The sequence below is a fragment of the Talpa europaea genome, assembly GCF_964194135.1.
Source record: "Talpa europaea genome assembly, chromosome: 5".
NCBI lineage: Eukaryota > Metazoa > Chordata > Mammalia > Eulipotyphla > Talpidae > Talpa > Talpa europaea.
Genome location: NC_140071.1, coordinates 27,637,571 through 27,660,223, shown reverse-complemented (window position 1 = coordinate 27,660,223; position 22,653 = coordinate 27,637,571). Strand labels below are relative to the sequence as shown.

General features: G+C 35.4%; 1 protein-coding gene across 3 annotated transcripts in view; it reads left to right on the top strand.

Annotated features, from left to right (window-relative positions):
- Positions 1-20,299, top strand: part of SLC38A9 (solute carrier family 38 member 9) — a gene marked incomplete at both ends in the record, with an annotated part of 43,954 nt that extends 23,655 nt beyond the window's left edge. For 2 of the 3 annotated variants that reach the window (XM_084234163.1, XM_084234162.1), the window contains 6 exons: positions 902-1,009; positions 7,336-7,442; positions 13,165-13,278; positions 14,795-14,943; positions 18,616-18,705; positions 20,134-20,299. In XM_084234163.1, coding sequence (XP_084090289.1) covers positions 902-1,009; positions 7,336-7,442; positions 13,165-13,278; positions 14,795-14,943; positions 18,616-18,705; positions 20,134-20,299 — 734 coding nt within the window. The remainder of the gene's footprint in view (positions 1-901; positions 1,010-7,335; positions 7,443-13,164; positions 13,279-14,794; positions 14,944-18,615; positions 18,706-20,133) is intronic. The other variant, XM_084234164.1, reaches the window with a different exon arrangement.
- Between the last annotated feature and the right edge of the window lie 2,354 nt (positions 20,300-22,653).

Genomic DNA, 22,653 nt, shown 5'->3' with positions numbered 1-22,653 from the left:
TAAAAATTCCTGAATGTGATATTTTGATCTATGTATAATGCTATGAATAGAATTTGGAATTTTACCACCCAGTCAAAAACCATCTAGATATACTAGATCAGATTATTGTGGATTTTTTGTTTTATGGCTTTTCTCAGTCAGGTTTATGACCCACATCCACTACTCCACATCCACTGCTTTTCTTTCTTTTCTTTCTTATAATCTTACATTAAGTACTGCAACCCTTTCCCCACTTATTGACCAGCTCTGTACTTCAAACACAAAAGAATAAGGTAGGGCCTCCCTGGTGACGCAACGGTTGAGCGCTGGGCTGAGAAGTTGCCCGCAGCCTCTGCAGCACTGGTTCGATCCCCGGCCGCCGGGCAAGGGTCCCACATAGCATGTAGACCTCTCCTGCCGTGCCCACTGCTCCCCTCAGCAGTGTACTTTATCAGTCTGCCTGTTCTGCTCCCCGCTCTGGCTCTGGTGAATTCTCTCACCCTCCCGTGCTTCTGACTGTACCCAATACTTGTACAAATAAATAAATAAATCTTTTTAAAAAAGAATAAGGTAAATTTCATGGTTTTTTTCCCCCTCATATATAATCTTACAGTTTTATAGTGGATTTTCAGCATGTATTCTCTGCTAAACTCAGCTTATTAGCGAATTTGGCAGTTTTGCTTTCAGCATTTTATAAGCTACCTTCCTCTGGTTCTTCTTAAGCCTATTACGTAGTTTTTTTGCTATGTTTACTGATAAAACACAGCTTGTTTCTGTTCTTTAGAACCTTGGTTTGGATAGAGATACTCAATGAAAGTAGGAACCTTAAATTTTGCTATGACTGTGGCAGCAGAGCTTGATTTTAAAATTATCTGTAAAACACGCAAAGATGATAAATGTTTTGTGAATTTTTTTCTTACAGGCACAGTGTCTGTTGTCTATTTGATTCTCCTTGTTACCTTGAAGGCTAGTCGCTTGGGATTTCATTTGGAATTTCACTGGTTTGTGCCAACAGAATTTTTTGTACCAGGTGAGCTGTTGTTTTTTTTTTTTTTTAAGCATTTATTTATTTATGCATACATGAACTGAGGTACAGGCCAGAGGTTTTGGGGGGGTGGCGCTGAGATGATATACCAGAGACAGAGCGGGATACAGAACAGGCAGATTGGCTGAAATACACTGCTGAGGGGAGCAATGGGCAAGACAGAAGGGGTCTGCTCTGCCATGTGGGTTGCTCCCTGGCTGGGGATTGAACTCGTGCTGCAGTGGTTGCGGATAGCTTCATAGGTTGCCTCTTAACCCCTTGCGCCACCAGGGAGGCCCAAGGTGAGCTGTTTTGACCAAATAAAGAGTTAATAAATTATAATAAAGTGATCTTTAAATTAACTATTGTTAACTATTGCTATTCTAAAACAAGTAATGGTATTTTTTATGCTGAACATTTTTATTCATGCTGCTTCAGGAGATCAGTTGAAATTACTTTGATTTTCTTGCAGCTAGGGGTAACTAGGGCTCTGTCATTTTTACTTGGGACTGAAGTTCAGTGGTGTAACAGTGTAATTTAAAATTCAAAACTCACTCTAGACTTTTCTGAGAAAACATATCCTGGATTTTCTGAGACATAGAACATAGTTATTAATATGTGTGGATAACACTACTCATTAACATCATCCTCCCCTTTCTTTACTTTCCTGTTTTTCATGCTAAGATGCTATTGAACCCCCCTCCTTTTTCTCTCCTATAATAGCTTTGAAATTTCTTCAGTTTCATAAAATGTAGAGATTTTAAACGTGATAAAACATCATGACCCAATGAATGAATAATTCTAAATGAAACAAAGATTAGAAAATGGAAGTGGTTATTACACTAATATGAAAACTACGAAGAGAAAGCAATATAAAATTCTGTTTTTGTTTAGAAACATTGCTTTCTTTTCATTTTTCTACTGTGGGTTTGGGCTGTCTAGAATTTTGGGTCTTTATTTTTTATCTGGTGCTATGCTCTAAAGTCTGCAGCTGTAGTTGTCTTCTATTCCTTTTCTTCATTTTGTTATGGTAGCCCCTGGTTTTCAAGGCGTGTTGAATTAGTAGTTATTGAAAGAAGTTTTTTGTATTATTACAGTTACCTGTTTCCAGATAATTTGACTATATTGTAGCTTTGGTTTTCATTTCTCTTGGAAGCCCACAAAGACTAAAAAAGTCAGTGTAAATTCAGGATAAAGGAAGTATTGGAGCTTGAAGGGCACCCTTCAACCCAGATTGTATTTAAAATTGGACACTGGTAAAAATGGCAACTTTAAGCTAGTTCTTTCATTCACTAGTAAAAATAGACAAGAATATTATTTCCTAAAATTAGATCCATTGTGATTTATATTGAGTCCTACTGATAAAAATTTATGCTAATGATAGGCTATTAGAGATAGATATAATGGAGAGGATTAAAGTTGTTTAGAAGATAGACTAGAGAATGTACTTAAATAGATACTAAGTCATTTAGCTCAATTTCTAAATAATGTGAAGGGAGAATCATGACTAAAAGAGGCTTATGTTGCTATTCATCATCCTGAAATGAATTGCTATATTGTGAGTGAAGAATTTCTCAAGAATAAAAATGTCAGAAATCCTTTTCAATACAAGCTAATTAGGAATCAAAGAACTTTGGAGGGTGTGAACCTTTACTATCCTGATGAAGAATTCACACAAACCTGTATTTCTGATTCAATTCTTATTTATGTACTCTTCTATCTAAAAATTTCTTTTTCAGTGCAGTAGATCCCACCAACCTCCCTCCCCCAGGTAATTGGAAAACTCATGGAGGAAAAACCTACTTAAGGATTTCATCCTATCCTTGACTGTCTACTCAGGATTTTTCTTTTGTATTTATTCCTCCTTCTCCTTAATCACATATCATCAGATTTTTCCTAAATTATTCCTACCTGTATACAAACCTAACTTCCAATCTAAAAATAAAACTCATTTGATGTCACATTCTTTTCTAATTATTTTTCCCTTTAAAGCAAAACTCTTTGAAAGAATTGTCTACACTCACTATCTCCACTTCTCTTTCCATTTGCCTTGAACTCACTTTTGTTAGGCTTGTGCCCCAGGCACTCCATGATGACCAATGACTTCATCTTTCCAAATCGGATGAACAATTCTCACATCTCTTCTTATGCAACCAATCAACAATATGAGTTGCAACCAATCCACAATATGAGGTGCATTCAGTCACTCCTTCCATGTTAAGACACTTTCTTTACTTCTAAAATTCTGTTCTCTCTTGATTCTTCTACATAACTACCCCTCTCATATTTCTGACCTCTAAATGATGGTGTCATCCAGGGTTCAATACTCAAATCTTTTTTCTCTTTGTCCTTATCCCCTAAGTAATGTCGTCTAAGCACCTGATTTGATACGTTGCCCATATGGTCACTAGTCCTAATTTTATATGTATTTCAGATCTCCCGACTGAAATCCATACCCATATACCTGTCTCTTTTACACCTCCACTTTGGATGGCTATTAGGTATCTCAAATTTAAATTGACAAACACCAAACACTTATTGCCTTCTTCATCTACTCCCACCCTATCAACTTGCTTCATCTACTTTTCTCCCAGTCTTCTCTATCTTAGAAAACAATATCTCCAATTTTTCAGTTGCTTGGTCTAAAAACTTTGAAGTTGTCCTTGGCTCTTTTACTCCTCCATCCTCTCCCCCCAATCTACAAACCATATCAGCTCTATTTTCAAAATAAATTGAGAATCTGTTTCTTAACATTTCCACCAAAAAGAACTACATCAAACTACTAATCTCTTATCTGAATTATTGTAGTATCCTCTTAACTAGTCTCACTTTTTATATACCTAACAACTGGATTTTTTTTAAAGATTTATTTATTTATGCATACAAGAACTGGGGTACCGGCCAGAGGTGTAGAGGGGTGAGAGGATTCACCTGAGACAGAGTGGGGAATAGAACAGGCAGATTGACTGAAGTACACTGCTGAGAGGAGCTGCAGGCAAGTCAGGAGAGGTCTGCTGCTCCATGTGAGTTGCTCCCTGGCCGGCTGGGAAATTGAACTTGTGCTGCAGAGCCTGCGGACAGCTTGATAGGTTGCGTCTTAACCCTTGCACCACCAGGGAGGGAGGCCCACAACTGGATTTTTAATGTTTGGTTTTTTTTTTAAGAAAACATTTTCCATCTCATTCAGAATAAAGGCAAGTCTTTGTCTTAATCCATAGGTCCTATATGTTCTCACTCCTGCCTTCCTGTCTGATTTCATACTCTCTTATTTTCCCTCTCATTTACTCTACTCCAGCCACATACAAAAATGCCAAGCACACACCTAACTTAAAATCTTTGCACTTACTCTTACCTGTGCATGAAATGCTCTTCTTTTTCATGTATATTAATACACCCGTCTTTCCTGGCTTCCTGTCCTCTCCAGCCCCACTTTCTTTTGCCTTATTTTTCTTTCTTTTTTTTTTTTAAGATTTATTTATTTAATTAATTTATTTAATTACCTTTCCTCTGCTGGTTTATGCCTACTTACTATGCTTTCTGTTTTTGTTTTCACTTTATTCAACATCACTCTCTTATATTTTAATAGCTTCAATCTCTGATGAAGAACAACTTATGCTCCTTTTCTGAGAGCTTAAGTTGTATCTTTTCCGAGATCCTGAACTTTCCTTTCTATGTTTGAGATTCTCATACTTCATTGAGTCTCTTTATGATAATTATTTTGAGATCTTTTTCTACTGAATCCTCCAGTTTTGTGACATTTAGATTAGTCTATGGAGATTTTAGCAGCTCTTCAGCTTTTCTACCTTCTGTTCTCATGCTCTTTGTTTCCTAGACATAAGTGGTACCTTATTTAGTTTTTCTAACTGGGATACTGTGGCTTTAGTTTGTTTATCTTCTTTGTTTATTTTGGCAATGGGTGGGAAAGAGAGGACCAGCAAGAGCCCGAATGCCTCAGTCTCAGTCTTTGAGGAGGAAGGGCCAACCCAGGTGGAGAATCCTACACTGCCTCTTCTCCCCTAGACCAAACACAGACCACTGCCGCATTCCCAGTCTGCCTCCTGGCCACTCCTCTTCATGGAACACAGAAGGATCTCTCTCTCTCTGTGTGTCTCAAAATTTCTCAACTCTCAAGGGGGTACGTAAGGGGAGAAAATGGGACCCACCCACCTAGATTGCCTGCAGCCAGACTCTTCATGACTGAACAGAAGTTCCCAGTGGGCATGTAACTGCATTTCGCCCTTACTGGGAGGATTTCCTCTGTCAGCTCTGTGTGCCTTCACAGGCTGTGCCCAAGCCCCATTTTGTTCAGCTGTATGCCACTGCCTAACTTTAACTCCCTTCCCTTCTCCCTGTTCTACCACCAAGGTGAACCACCAACCACCACCTCAGAGAAAATTATCCATGGGTTAGTCCCAAGAAGCAGGTGATGAGCTGGTGAGATTTCCTGTGGACAATAGTTGATTTCTGCTATTTATGAGAGAGGCCTATCAAAACCTCCCTATTTGCCATGTAGTTAATTCAGCCTCTATTTTGATAAAATTATGTCCATATACATTTAAAGCAATTTGATATAATTAAAATATTATAAATTAATGAAGTATTATTGGAATTGACGTTACCATTCTGTTCATTGATTTCTGGTTGTTTTATACTTCCTCTATGTCTTTCTTCCTCTCTGCCTTTATGCTCCTTTCCTTTGAGATTTGATGACTTTGAATTCTTAAGAATTTCAGTTGTCCCTCTGTAAAAGAAATCTACAAATAATATTTTATCATGTTTCCAAAAATGGTTCCTTTGTTATATTTCTATAAGTGTAATGCTGACTGTCGATCTGAAGTGATGAACAAGTTTTTCTTGTAGCAAAGGCATCCTATGCCCAATATATTAGCAGGTTTTGAAAACAGAAGTGGGAGTTGTGCCCACACCTTATTTTGTTGCTGAGAATAAAACAAAATTAAATATTATAGACAATAAAGGGACAAATTTTCCTAAGAAAATGCACTTGGAATTTCTTACAGAAACAAAAGTTCAGATGAAAGCTAATAGACAAATGAAAGCTTAATGGAAAACAAGAGTACATAATTTTTTTATTTTTTTAATGTTTGATCCTTAGTCTTTCTTTTTTAAAATAATATGGCAAAAAGTCAGTAACCTTTCTTTTCTCATTACAACACTAAGGTATCCCCTAAGATGGTTTGTTCTCCCTTTTTTGCACCTACATTGCCTAACATTAATACTAATGTTATTCTACGTAAGATCAATTTTCCCCCGCTTTTGTATCAGCAGCCCTTCAAGACAGAAGCTGGTAGTGCTTTTTAAATATGTAATTTTATTATTCTTACTCCAAAGTTACTTTATGGTTATTATCAAAAACTTAGAAAATATAGGTAATTGTTTAATTTAAGATAAATCCATCAGTCAGAGAGAACCAACATTCATAGCCTTATGGATATCCCCCTAGTTTTTTTTTCTTTATACACATACATATATACACATGCACTTTTAAAAATAAAAGTAAAATGATGTTTTATATATACTACTTGAATCATGAGTATTTGCCAAGCATAAAATCTTTCTCTACAACATTCTTAAATACTGTATACCACTAAGCAAGTATATCATAATTTAACCAGTCCCTGTATTTTAATTAATATTTTAATAATTTCCAGTACTTTTTAATTAAGATAATAATTGACATATAAAATTATATTAGTTTCAGGTGTATAATACAGTGATTTCATATTTGTGTATATTTTGAAATGATCGGCATAATAAGCCTAGTTAACATCCATTACCACATGTAATTAAAATTTTTTTTCTTGTGATGGGAACTTTTAAGATCTACTCTCTTAGCAAATTTCAAATACCCAATACAATATTATTAACTATAGTCACCACTGTTGTAGTTTATATCCCTTAACTTTCTTAATTATAACTGGAAGTTTTTAACCTTTTTATTTCCAGGATTTTAATGAAATGCTTTTTATATTAGCCGCTGAAGAATATTAAATGATGAATTCTCCCTTCCCTGATTCCTTTTATAAAGGTATTTTTCTGGCAAATTCAAATATTAAGACTTTAGAGTCAGACCCTGAATTTGAATCTGGTCCTACCACATACTTATTTTGTGACCTCTAGCAGAAATAACTAATTTAAAGTAATCTTACAGAGTAGTAGTTTTTAATTTTTTCCAAGACTTCATAAAGACATTTTATATTCTTATCCCCTGGACAAAACAGAGATAACTGATTTTTATTCATCAGTTTTTGGCTACTAATACTCATTTTCAAATTGTCAGTTTTAATATGTTTCCCCCTCTCTTTTTCTCCTAGAGATAAGATTTCAGTTTCCACAGCTGACTGGAGTGCTTACCCTTGCTTTCTTTATTCATAATTGTATTATCACACTCTTGAAAAACAACAGGAACCAAGAAAACAATGTGAGTAATTATGTGAGAACTTGGCTTTTGGATCTTAATTTATTACGTTTAAACCATAGAGCAATGGTCAGCAAATTTTTCTGTAAAAGCTCAGTGGAAAATATTTTAGGTTGTGTGGACCGAACCATGCGGTCTTTGAAATTACTCAACTCTGCTCTTGCGTAGTTAACGCTATGGTTGGTATGAAAGCAGTCATAGACTGTATGTAATCAAATGGGTGGTGACAGTGTATGAGTAAAATTTTATTTACAAATGTAGTGGACCAGATTTTACTCATATACCATAGTTTTCCAACCTCTACCATAAACAGTCACTGAAAACACAGAGATATAGCTAATAGCCAATAGTGGCAATAAGTGTCTTTAAAAATATGCATGTGCTCCAAAAGAAGACAGGAAAAAGGAAACAAAGAATAGATGGCAAAAGTAGAAAATAGCCAGCAAGATAATGAATTTAAACTCAGTCATATTGGAAACTGCAAAATATAAATGATCTGAATACTACAACTGAAAGGATAAACATTATCAGACTGATCAATAAAACAAAACCAAGCTAATTGCTATCAACAAGAAATTTATTTTAAATGTAAAGCTATACCATGCAGACATGAAATTTAATTAATATAGAGTGGGTATTTTAATATCAGCCAAAGTATTCTTCAGAGCAATGAGTATTGCCAAAAACAGAGAAACACTCCATAGTGATTTTTAGGGATCATAAAAAAAATCCTAAAAATGTATGTACCTAATGCCAGTGTTTCAAAAAAAATGGAATAACTGTTAAAATTGAAAGAAGTTAACAAATCCAGATTTCATTTCTCCTCCCTTAATAATTAATAGAACAAATTGAAAATAAGGATATTGAAAACACTGTCAACCTACTTTAAATAATTGGTATTTATGAAGGTTGTTTCTCAAACAATAGCAGAATACACCTTCTTTTCAAATGCACGTAGAAAAATTAGAAAGTTTCACAAGAAACTTTAGAAATTAAAATCAAAATTTCACAGGAAAAATTAGAAAGTACTTTGAGATTAATAAAAATGAAGAAACTGCATACCAAAACTTAACAGTATGCAAGTAAAGCAATACTTACAGATAACATTTATAGCTGTAGCTATAAACATGTACACTTAAAAAAGAAGAAATCTCAAATCAGTAACCTAATTTTCTCCTTAAGACACTGGAGAAAGAAGTGCAAACTATACCCAAAACTACCAGAAATCAAGCAATTACTTGTGATCTTTCCCTTAGATTTTGAACTCAATTTCATATCTTCTAACCATGTAAGCTGAAGTCATGATAAAACTCTAATAGATGCCTATAGAATTGTTACTGAAATACAAAGGAAGGAAGAATTAACTATGTCTGAAAGTTCTGAAAGTTGTACCTGGATCTAAAGACATTTATGTAGGGGAACAGTGAGCGCCTAGACAGATAGAGTGATCAAATTCTCCAAGTAGAACTTAATTTCATATTTGTTTTCATTAACATAATTATATATATGTTTGTGTATACATACTTACATATATGTGATTTATATATATAACTAAATGGTATAATTTTTGTTTCTTTGTAAGGCATAATTTACCAAAAGGGAAAAAAATGTGTAGAGTTGAAAATCATCCAGCTTTTATCATGAAAATATGTAGCCTCTGTAACCATCCTGAAGGTGTGGACTAACCTCTTGGTATTTCTCTATCATGTTTGAAACAGAACCTATACAATGCTTTTTCTGTTTTATTTTGCCTGTCTTTAGTTTTATACCCTACTTAGTTCTTTGAAAGTTATTTAAGATGCCTTATATCTTCATTTTTTCCTTTTTATTTCTACATATTAATCTATGTAGTTAATACTTAACTGTATCAGCAGTTTTTATGTGACTGTTTGGAGTAGGTTGGTGTGGTCAGTTTCTATCATGTAAATGCCTCACTGTTTTTTCACTGTGAATGGTGCATGGAACAAATTATAAACCATATTTGAGAAACACACTGATCTCCCACACTCACTTGTGCCCCATTTGTAAACCCAGCCCCTATTCTGACTTGGCATTCTTCCTGTCTTTAGCTCCCTCCTGGCAACCCTGCCAGCCATTGCTTATTCATGAGGCAGAAGGCTCTAGGAATTTTGACACATTACCAGTGCCTGTTTTAAAATATTTTTACTTTGAGCCTCTCTTTTGATAGCTTTTTTTCTACCTTTTTCCATTAGACTTTTTAAAATATTAAAATATTTCACATTTTAATTACTGTATAGTTGTATATAATTACATGGACTTTTAAGAGGCTATAATCTCCAATTCTAGCATCGTGATGGCTTGGGTTCAATTCAAAGAACAGTGAAATCCACATGTGTTCCTGCTTTCATAGGTGGTTTGTTTCCGAGCATCATGCTTAACCTCAGCTGCTTTTATATTAAAACATCATTTCTGTTCATTAGAGTATTTTCATATGAAATCAGATATGTAACTCTTGACCTAGTTCTACTGAGTATACATTTGGACTACTGTGAAATAGAACTTTCCTGATTTTGGTATTTCTCTTGCATCATCTGTATTTGTACTCTCTTATATCCTTTCTCATTTATAGCTTCTCTTTCATTGATTTTTCTATTGTTTATTAACTGACACAAATGCATTAGAGAATGGTCAGTTCTCCATCATAGTAGCTAAGGCATGCAGTTTAGAGTCTGGAGGACTTTGGTTTGATTATTGACTTCACCAGCTATTCACTAGGTAGCCATAAGCAAGTTTTATAATTTTGCTATACTAGTTTACTCATTTATAAGATGAAGAAAATGATTATGCCAAACCTGAGATAATACATGTAATGTGCTTATTTATTAGCACAGCACCTAGCACTTAGAAGAAATTACTAATTATAGTCAATGCGGTTATTATTTTTTATCTACATTTACTGAGTCCCTGTTATTTGCAAGCTGTTGTCTGATAATTGAGAATATGAAGATAGAAAAGACATATCCCCTGTCCTTAGGAATCTCATAGTCAAATGATATGGACCAATTTAGATATAGAAAAATGAAAACACACTTTCCGTCATTAACACCACCCAAGTCGCACACACCAGGCTTCTCAGCCACCTTCGAGATGCACTATTTCACCTCCTACTTGCCAGCCACCCTTAGGAGCAGTGCCTCCCCTAGCACCAAGGACATCAAGAAGATCCTGGACAGTTTGGGCATTGAGGCGGACAATGACTGGGCTCAACAAGCTCATCAGCGAGCTGACCAAAAAAAAAAATTGAAGACGTCATTGCCCAGGGTATCTGCAGCCTGCCCGCCAGAGGACCTATTGCCATCTCTGCTGCCCCAGGATCCACAGTCCCTGCTGCTGGTTCCTCCCCAACAGCAGCAGAGAAGAAAGACAAGAAGGAGGAAGATTCGGAAAAGTCAGAGGAGGATATGGATTTGACTTGTTTCTTTAGCTGCAAATTGAGGCCCTTTCACTGTCCTTCCTCCCACATGAGGAGAAAGCCCAGAGGTCAAGCACAAAGGTGTTCCAGCCAATATCCCGTGAGCAGCCACTCTCTGGTCTCTTCCCTTGTCACATAAAAGCTCTTTTCCACACACAAAACAGAAGAATTAAACTACCAACACCATGCAAGAACTGTTTACCTTGGCTATTCTTAAATATCCTGTGACATTTTATTTTACTTAAGTTCTTTCATATCAAGAACATAGATTTCCTTTATAAACAGTAATAACAATTGCAATACAGTAATACTGCTTTTGAGATATGTATACAATAAGTAAGAAGAGGGAAGCAGAAAAAGAAAACTATCTCGTTGGAAAGCCTTTGCATCTTCATTAGATTTTCCCCATAGTTTAATAAGGTCCACCTCTTAGCAGGAAGTCTAGAATGTGGTCATCAGCTGGTCTGTAGGCCAAAGACTGTCCATGAAATGCTAGCTCTCCCTCTTTATACATTAATCTCTCTGACATAGCTGTTTTGGCTTCCCACCATTTTGCATTTTGCAAGACTACCTCTGTTCTTGACTGGCCTTGAATAGGTTGAGGGTAGAATGACTTTCAAACATCATAAGTGTTCTACCCTTTGGATTGAAAATGAGTTGCCTGGTACATTTCTGGTCATCCTACATGAGACCTAAAGTAGGATGGGTAACAGAAGTGTAGCTAGAGATGGGCCCTAGAGCTTCATGAACTAAAGAACAAAGATTTTGGACACTCTCCCTTTCCTTTCTCTCCCTTTGCCCTCCCATGTTTGTTAGCCTCTCCTAGCTTTATCCTAAACAATTAGAAGCTCTTTGAGAGCAATGGAACCAATCGGCATAATCCAGGTTCCTGTAACTCCGTAGGTCTCACCACCATCTCATTTAGGGTATGGAATCCCTGATTTATTTTCAAGCTGCTTGTCAGCTTACAGCTGACTTTAGGTCATAGCTTGTTACTTGCTTTTAAAGTAAATTTATGGCGCAAGGGGTTAAGCACAACACTATGAAGCAATCCTCAGCCTCTGCAGCCTCTGATCCCCCACCAGCCAGAGACAAACCCACATGGCGCAGCAGACCTCTCCTGTCTCACCCGCTGCTCCCCTCAGCAGTGTATTTCAGTCAGTCTGCCTGTTCTGCTCCCCACTCTGTCTCTGGTGAATCCTCTCACCCCCCTGCACCTCTGGCCTGAACCCCCAGCTCTTGTATGCATAAATAAATCTTTAAAAAATAATAAATAAAGTAACTTTATCAACATTCTAGTTTATAACTTTCTGCTATGTTTTAGCCCATTTGAGGAATTATGAAATGTTACCTAATACCAAATGTCTAGTTTTTTTATTGTTATCAAACTAAACTGAAATCCCATGTAATGTTTTTCTTAACTGTTTTCTTAGCTTTCAAAGTAATTTATGTTTAAAATGAAAAATTAATAGGTTTCTTGCCATAATTTAGTTGTACTGAGTTATTTGGCCATAACCTTAGTGGTGATGGAAACCAGATTTGTGGGCTGTGGGATCTGTTCTGTTTGGATCTAACAGCTGGCTGCATTAAATATCTTGGAGCATTTTACTTTGCATGAGGATGGGAGGTTGGGAGGGTGGGAGAAAGCAGTTCATTTTATTTAATGTCCTGAATTTGTTTACTGGTTCCAATAATAACATTTTGCAGCTGTTTGGAAAAGCTTCCTTTTTATTTCCTTTTGTTTACTGTTCAGGCTTATTAAGCTTGTCTTTAATACTCTCTGCTCTTTAACTAGCTTTCCCTCTTTATTAAATATATTTTAATATGTACCAGTTTAGGCATGCTTTGGTGATTTAACAAGCTAACTTATTATAAGAATTTTTTTTTATTCTGTAGATCATATTGAAGGTGGCCTATTCTTGCTTTCTTGTTGGCCTTAGTTTTATTTTGAGTAAATATTTTGTAATTTAGTAAATAAAGTATCTTTTGAATTAAGTCAGAATTTCACTCATGTTAAAGTGCCATGGTAACTTTCTAAGTCTGTTACCAGATAATTTAGTTTACATAGTCCTGAAGAGTAAAAGAATATTGTCAGATTGTCATACTAACTGTAAAGTATATCAATTTAATTCTAACTGCTTTCTGTGAACAGATAATCACCTGGGAAGTAAGTGTACACACACACAAAACACAAGATAAATCTTGTATTTATTAGTCAATCTTCTTATTTACCATGTATAGACAAATTTAGTTAGTGCAAATTCATTTAGTATGTTGGAATTTTATTTATAGGTGAGAGACTTATCTATTGCTTATATGCTGGTGACATTAACTTATCTCTATATTGGAGTCCTGGTTTTTGCTTCATTTCCTTCACCACCATTGTCCAAAGACTGCATAGAACAGGTAAGGTACTGTGTTCTCTCTCTCTCTCTCTCTCTCTCTCTCTCTCTCTCTCTCTCTCTCTCTCTCTCTCTCTCTGGTTGTGACATCAGTAGCAAGATATAAAACTAGACAGACTTGGATTTGAGCACCATTGACTCTACATGTGGGAATTAAGGTACCTTTCCCACCCTTTCTGAACTTCAGTTTTCTCTTCCATTAGACAGTATGATATGTATGCCATAGATTTTTAGATGGACCCTTGAGAAAGCATACTGTGTGCTGGCACCTGTGGTGCTCAAATAAACAATTGTTACTGCATTCATAATATTTATCTTTGTGTCTAGAACTATTACTAGTAGTAGTTCTGAATTTATAAAACCTCCACTGAGAATACATTCAATTTCCTTATTTTCCTAAGTCCAATTCTGGAAATGTCCTGGATAAACTGGTTTATTTGTTCATCCCTAATGATAGGTCTAACACTCACTTTGATACTCTAGGACAGAAAAAAAAAAGAAAAAGATTGGCTGTTAGAGGGAGAATATAAAAATTCTTTTACTGCACGGATGCCATAAGTAATATTTTCTTTGGTTTGACCCTTCACAAACTTAAGAATAGTATAGTCTCTGATGTGACTGAAGAATTTCTCACACAAAATTGCTGTCATGATGACTTTCTAGTCAAAGGGAATTCCTCTAGATAGAGTATATTTGAGTATACGATGCGATTTATTACAGATGAATGATAGTTTATTTCAGCATATTAGTGTTAATAATTTTCTCATATTTATAAGAGAAATAAGTTTGAGTTATTGCTGTTATGATAGCTTGAAATGTTCTTGATTTCCTTGATTCCAGAAGTTATTTGGCAGCCAAATGTTTGCTGAAAATTCCCCTGATGTGAACAATCCCATATAAAGCCCACGTCCTTGGGAATAGGAATATCTGTGGTATTTGTGTTTGAAAGGCAAAAAAAACCTCAGAGATTAAAATGTTTCTTCTCAAGATGCCAAACTAAAATGGAGAAAACAATCGTATAAGGAAATAGAAATAAATCCTTTTCTACTTAGTGATAGACTGTAAATAATAATGGTAATATGTTTACTTCGAAAGTGTTAATAATGCTGCAGAGGAAGAAAAGCCAAAAAGCTAATGAGAATCAAGCAACATTTAATTAAATTAGCCATTTATAGTAAAACAGATTTATGAGTGAACCTTATATAGCCATACTTTTCAAACTATCTGTGGAAAAGGACAAGGCTTTCTTTGTTGTTCTGTTGAATCAATTGCTGGCTGATACTTTTGTAAAGTAGAATAAAAATGTGGCTATGTCAAATCTCTATAAAAGTCTCTAAACATTTTCAATTGCTGTACTTACCTCTTTGAAGAAGAGTTAACAGTTTGTGGAAGGACACCAATCCCCACACCACAATTTGAGTAATGCCTATGCTCAAAATAAGCAAAAGACAGTCCATGTTATAAATTCACATATACTGAATCTGATTTTTAACATTACTTCATTATCTTTCTTGGATTAGAATTTTTTAGACAACTTCCCTAGCAGTGACATCCTGTCCTTCATTGCAAGGATATTCCTGCTGTTCCAGATGATGACTGTATACCCACTCTTAGGCTACTTGGCTCGGGTCCAGCTATTGGGCCATGTCTTCGGTGACATTTATCCTAGGTAAGGTTTCTACTCTTGACCAGCAAGATGTGCCACGCAACAAATGACTGTGCAAACAGGTCAGTTTAAAATGTGACTGATCCTTTTGCTTTAAAAATTTGCCTAATGGAAGTGGTTACTAAGGATAGATCATTGGTCTTCTTTTCCCCAAAGAACTTTAAAAATAGAAGCCACTCCCTTGTCCGGAATGATTTAAAGTTAATTCCTTCCAGTACAGTTATATTAAATCATATCAGTTATATTTATCTTATGATTTTGTTGCTATTAATCTATCGCCAAGAAGTTAATAATATGTAGTACTTGTGTTAGCAATGTATGACTAATGAGAAGCAAATCTTTTATTTTTATTATTGGTTTTATTTGTATTTTTACTTGTGTATTAATTAACATTATGCATTTTCACACAAATGATAGTTGTTTTGAATTAAAGGTGAGGTATAAGAAGTTACAGATCCTTCTGAAAATCTGTTCAAAGCTAGTTACCCTCATCTAAGAGGTATTTCCATTTACTATTTCAGGTTTTCCTTGAAACCACCTTTTGACCCTTGGTTAACTCCTTTTCTTAACATCAGGTGGCTATTATAGATTCATCTGAACAAGAAATACCCAGTCCTTGCCTGTTTTGTTGAGAATAAATGATCTTAAATGAAGACAATTTTTAGATAAAATTTGAAAAAAATTATCTGTATTAACCAAGGAAACAAGTGGTCTTAATCAGTTCTTCTTTGAAGTGATCTCATAGAGTATTGTCCCTTCATTAAATAATTATGTTGTTTTATAAATGAAAATCTTTCAGAAGTCTAAGTGAAAAGTAACCAGGTCTTTAATGTTGACAGTGGCAACAGCTACACTTTTAGCATTGCTCATCTAGGAGATTGTATTTTAGGAAATTGAAGATTCCTGTTGTGTTTATACTCTGTGCTATATTTATGTTCACCAAAATAAAATAAAGACAGTGAAGTCATAGATGGAAAAAAAATCTAGGTAAATGCTTTATTCCTGTTTTCTACCATTGTTTTGCATAATGTTGACTATCAGAATGTTTTCTTCTTGGAAAAAGTCTGCAATTTCCCTTTTGTATTCACATTATGTTTCTTCCCTTACCACCAATAACACACTCTAATTTATCCGACAGTTATAAGTACTGTATAGACTGCATACTTTTGAATACACTTTTGGTCTCTTGATCCTTTTATAGTCTTAAAGTTTATGGATGACCCCCTGCCAGAACCACCCCCCCAGGACTTCAGTTTATGTAGATTATATCTATCAGTATTTGACACATGAAAAATTAACTGAGAAGTTTTTTATTTGTTAATTCCTTTAAAAAGCAATAATAAAACCATAATTGGTTCACATAAATAGCATTTATGAAAAATAACTATTTCCCCTTCAAAACTCCTGATTTACTAGTATTATAGATAATTGGTGTATACTATCGTCTGCATTCAGTATGTTGGAATATGTTGATTTTCTTTAAATATATGAAGAAAATCCACCCTCACACAGACACATAATTAGAAAAAAGGAGTGCTTTTTTTTTTAAAGATTTATTTTTTTTATACAATAACTGGGGTACAGGCCAGAGGTGTGGGAGGGTGAGAGGATTCACCAGCGACAGAGTGGGGAGCAGAGCATTCAGAGGGGCCGAGGGCGGGTGTGACAGGATGGGTCTGCTGCGCCATGTGGGAATTTCCCTGGCTGGCCAGCCGCTCTGCAGAGGCTGCGGACAGCTTCATAGCACTGTGCTCAACTGCTCAACCCACTGCACCACCGGGGAGGCCCCAAAAGGAGTGCTTTTAGTATAATAGCCTTTTCACATAATTGTAGTTATTCTTCTGTGGTACTGTTTCAAAATTTGACAAATGGTAGTTTCCAAAAAGTTGGTTGAATCTGAAATTTGGTTACATTAAAACCCACTGCTCTGTCTTATACTGTCGATCTTTTATCCATGCAGGATTTTGTAAGTGTTTAGTTATTTAGAAAATGAGTTCTGCAGATCTTCCAAATATTGAACGGGTTTCATTATGAAAGTCTTTAAATATTCAAAAACTATAAGCCTCAGGGTGACAAATACAAACTTTCCAAAATTCTAATTTTTAATTGAAAGTTCAAATTTTATCATTGGCAACATACACTACTAGGTTTTTCTTGAAATCACAAACTCATAGCTCACTAGTTTTCAAGAAAATGACTCAAGTACCATGGCTGGAATGACCATAGTCTGTCTGACTTTTAAGTAAAAATAGCATTCCTTCGAGAAAAGAACAACTAGGTTGCCCTTCAGCTCAGTGCTCAAGTACTTTTCTTAACGACAACATTGTACTTCAGTATGCAGCTCTCCTGCAATATTGAAAAGATGTGTGCTCAAAGACTAGTTTTAATAAAACTGATTTCACACCTTTATCAAGGGCAGTTTTTAATGTTTTGGTGTGTTTTCTTTTTTAGTCTTTGGCAGTAAAGAATGTGGTATGCCACATAAATAGGTGCCAAACTATCTTATAAGGGCCAGCAGTCTTAACCATGAACTTTGGTAAAACAATAATGTCTTGCGTGAATATGAAAATAATTTTTACCTCAGGGACTTCCTGAAAGGTTATTAAAAACTCTCTAGGTTCGTGGTTACACTTGAGAACCACTACTTTGGAAAGTACACTTCCTTTTACAATACAGAAATAAGAAAGGCCCAGCCAGTGTCTCAAAGCTGAAGCAATTTTAAGGTTGACATTTCTGGATAAGTAGAAAGATTTTGAAGCCTGAGTATGTTTGTAATTCAGCAAGCTCCAATACTAAATAACCACTTACTTATATAAATAATTACCCTTATTTGTCCTTTTCTCTATAATCTTCATCTGGAATTAATTACCCTGTGATAACTTTGGGCTCAAAAGGTTGTTTTGATGTACGAATATAGCTCTTGAAAATCATTTTAGAGAAAATGGAGTTAAATCTTCAATATCAGATTTCATCCACCTTATTTTTATTTGTGACCAAAATTGATTCCTAAATCTAGAATTGTTGCCTAATTCAATATTTAGAAGATGCTCTATTCATGTTCAATATTTAATAGCTTTTAAGAGTCTGAACCTAGAAAATAAAACTACCCCATGAGTCTTTTTCCCTAAATAAAATTTTATTTTTCTAGTTATAAAAGTAAAACAAGGACTTTACAATATTGTAACATTGTAAAGTATAGAAAATTTGCTAAATATAGAAGAAAGCTACTCAAAATCCCAAATCATTAACACAATCTTTACTATTTGTTGAATATATTCCCTTCTGATATTTTTAATAGCTTTTTAATATATCCCATTAAACAAATTGGTATAGCTAGCATACTTTTGGTTTTCCATAAATATCTTTATATCAATAGCTTTTTTCATGGTTTTGATTGTTTTCTTAATATATTTCAAATGGAATTATAAATGTAAATTCACACATACTGACAGTTTATTCCTACAGAATTTAACCTGTTTATTTAATTGCACAAAATGGCCAATATCACTGTCTCATGACCTGTATTGAGTACTGCTGTCCTCTATTTTTGCCAAGTTTAAGACATTGTCATTTTAAAGATGTTAATAATTAATTTTGTATTCACATTAATTGTTGTCATTTGCCTGTTTTCATATTTCTTCTTTCTTCTAAACTCTCTCCTCAACTCCCATGTAGCATTTTCCATGTGCTGATTCTTAATGTATGTATTGTGGGAGCTGGTGTGATCATGGCCTGTTTCTACCCAAACATAGGAGGAATCATAAGGTACTGCCTGTAAGGGAACTTTTCCCCTTCTTATATTGATCTTTATTCTTATGCTTTTCCTGTTGTTGTTGTTGTTGTTATTGTTTTAATTTAATTGTTTGAAATTCCTATGAGTATTTAAAACTGGTAATAATTAAATATCATTCCCTCATGTTAGTTAAGGTGCTCATTGTCTTCCATTTCTGCTTATTCCTGATTTTAGATGCCCCATTATCCTTAGGCTCCTTTCCTTTTTTCTTTTTTCATCATATTTCACTATTTCTTTCTCTTTATCCATAATAAAAGTTTTTTTTAAAAAAGAAAAATTAATCTTTTGGACTGTGGAGCACATTAGTGATAACCAAAAGGAAGGGGAAATAGAGGAGATAGGTAAATTGGGATGAGGGCAATGGTTTGGTGAAGGATGGAATAGGTCATTTAGCAGTGAACCCCAATATACTCATATTCATTGTCAGTGATGCACACCTGAAACTTATAGAATGTTATAATGCAGTGTTAATTCACTAAAAATTAAATGAATACTCTAAGTTATTTTAAGTGTGTGTGTGTGTGTATATATATATATATATATATATATATACACCTTATAAGTATATACTATCATAGGGACTCTGGGAGATGTCTAAAATGTCAAAGCTATGCCCTAATTTTCTTAATCCGTTTCTACTCAAGAACATATTTCAGTGTCAGCTGTAGTTAGAAAATAAGTTTAGTTTAGAATTTAAATCCCAGATAACTTTTGCCTTGATATCCTTTCTCTAAAATGTTGCAGTAGGTTTAGTGAATTGGGAATAAAGTTGTGACCTCGGGTTCTCATGTAAGACTGTGGTTTAGAATGATCTGATTTCATTAACCTACAACCTTTTTGAAGACACTTAACCAAGAAAGTAATAAGAGACAAAAGTGAAGCTTTTTAATCTGATACTTTATTGACTATGACAAGATCCTGTTGAGTATAGTAAAAGGGAAAATAGGTACATTTTCCTGTTAATCTCAAGTTTAGTTATCTCTGTTATAGTTGTGCTGAGACACTTTCATCAGTTCTCATTCTTAAGCAGATGCTTAAGCAGTCCATGAACTCAGAATGTGTAATTAGTTTATAAAAGAGTAAAGATAGGAAACCCATCTCCAGATGTTTCTGAGGAAGTAGTAGTGATCTCTGAGATAAGAGGAACTATGGAGATTTGAGATGAATCAAAAACTCTTTGTCAAGCTGATGCTATAAAGGTGAACAGGAAATAATGTTTTATATTAACTTAGCAAGTAATATAAGTTTTAAATTTGAATCTTTATGTCAACATTGAATGAATCAAAAATAATTTTCTTGCAATATCAGAAGCGTTTAAGTTATACTATACTATCTTAATTGCAGATCAGAGAAAGGAAAATACAAGATGAGTATTAACCCCTAAAGCTTTTATTTTGCAGGTATTCAGGAGCAGCATGCGGCCTGGCCTTTGTATTCATATATCCATCTCTCATCTATATAATTTCTCTCCACCGAGAAGAGCGTCTGACATGGCCTAAATTAATTTTTCATGTTTTCATAATCATTTTGGGCCTGGCTAACCTGATTGTGCAGTTTTTCATGTGAAAATCTCAACTATCTTTTCAAAGTCTTTCATGGTGTTTTCAACTTGGACAACAGTTCCCCATAAATTCACTTGTAAATGCTGTTGTTTCTGTAATTCTAAATGTTTTCCTAGGATAATTTTAAATGAGGGAAATAATGGTCTATTAGTAGGAAATTTCTCAACCAAGAGTAGAAAAGGGCAGTAAGACTTGTCTTTGCCTCTGCCTTTTCATACTCACCTGGTTCTTCACCCTCATAGTCTTTTCTAAGTAGAAATGTGTGCCCTTAGGAAAACTCTTGCCAGGTTTTGCTTTGAGAGATAGATAGTGGGTAGGTCTATTTTGACTACAGTGAAGATTCTCAGGGTGTCACAGCAACTGTTGCCAGATGCTCTTTCTGTTTTTCATTTCAGGGTATTAGTTTTATTACTTGCTAGGCCATTTCTGCCATTTGCCCAAACCTTTACTGTTTGGGACAATAAACCAAATACCTCATTTTTCAAAAGAAGTCTTCATGACATCACTATTAAGAGTGAAGTATTAACTATGTCCTAAATCTCTATTTTAAAATAAGACAGTGTCAGTGCAGGCACTGTAGGCATGCAAATCACACAAAATAAATGAACTTGGAGAGTTTGTTGCTGTTTGACTCCTCTTTTGTTTCTAATCCAGTACCAGTGACTTGGGTTGAAATTATAATTCCCCAGCCAAATTTTGCAGAACAACAAGTCTGATTGTCCCCATAGAGCTAAGAGGGCTGCTTCGCTTTTTAAATCCCTGAGCAACTTCCTAAGATGTCATGACAGGTCTACCTGGGAAGAATTTAGGAAGTGTGGCAGAGAGAGGGAAACATGAGGCCCTGCAGGCCTCAAACAGAGAAGGGACCAGGAAGAGTGAAGCTCATTCTAAGTACATTTTCTGGGGGTGAAAAGTTGTTTCTTGACCACAGGAGAAGATTAATTGTGTTTGATGCATAACCACCAGAGGATTTCCCTTCCTCCACTTGTTTCTGTAGCTGGCAGGATGGAGGGTTAAATCCATCTCCTTAGATATGAGAAAAGGATTAGGGAATCAAAATTCTTGAAATTCACATTCTCCTCTTTAGTCTTTCAAACTAAAAATCTGAAGTAGATGCCAAATCCATGTCTTCCAGGTAATATAGTCGCTGTGTTCAGCTGAAAAAGTCATACTTCTCAATTTTAGGCTAATGTTAAAAAGTTTATTGTGTTAATACACATCCCACATCCCAGGACAGAGTATAGATTTGTAATACTTTCCTTCCCTTGAGGTTTGTAAAACTAGTAAAGAGATCCAAATTCTAAAACAGCTGTAATTTCTTTCAGCAAAGTTCTCCATCCATTCCATAGACCCATACCTATATTGATGAACTGTACTTCCTAAAGCTATTTTTAAGAGTGTGTCATTGTAAAAATTCTAAAACAGGGCCTCCCCGGTGGCTCAGTGGGTTGAGCTCTGCGCTGTGAAGCTGTCCCCAGCCTCTGCAGTGCAGGTTCAATCCCAGCCGGCCAGTCAGAATCACACATGGCATGGCAGACCTCTCCTGTCTTGACTGCAGCTCCCCTTAGCAGTGTATTCCTGTTGTCTGCCTGTTCTGCTCCCTACTCTGCCTCTGGTAGGTCCTCTCACCCTCCCGTGCCTCTGCCTATACCCCAGCTCTTGTATAAAAATAAATAAATATTTTTTAAAATAAATAAATAAAATAAAATAAAAATTCTAAAAAAACACAAAAGTAGAGCAAATATGATAGAGGCCCCATAAACCTATCCCCTATATTTAGTAATTATAAAACTACTGCATTTGCTTCATCTGTCCTCCTTTTTCTTTTTCCTTTCCTACTGAAACGTTTTTTTTTAAAGATTTATTTATTTATTTATACAAGCACTGGGTACAGTCAGAAGCGCAGTAGGGTGAGAGAATTCACCAGAGCCAGAGAGGGGGACAGAACAGGCAGAGTGACGAAATATACTGCTGAGGGGAGCAGCAGGCACGGCAGGAAAGGTCTGCGCGCCATGTGGGACCCTCCCCGGTGGCCGGGGATCGAACTGGCGCTGCAGAGGCTACAGGCAGTTTCACAGCCCAGTACTCAACCACTGCGCCACAGGGGGAGACCCATGCTGAATCATTTTAAAGCCAGTCTCAGACATGTCATTTCATCTCTACAAACCTCTGAATATGCACTAATAGCCTTTTGAACTTAGTTACATTTATTATTGGAGACAATCTCAAAAGTTTGTTAGCAGAAACTGCTGGTAGAAGTTAGGTTAATTAGAAAATTCTCCATTTGGCTTGGGTTTGTCTGCTAGCCTCTTTTTAGAACAAAAGTATAATGTATGGAGAAAGTGTCTCTGTGCTTGG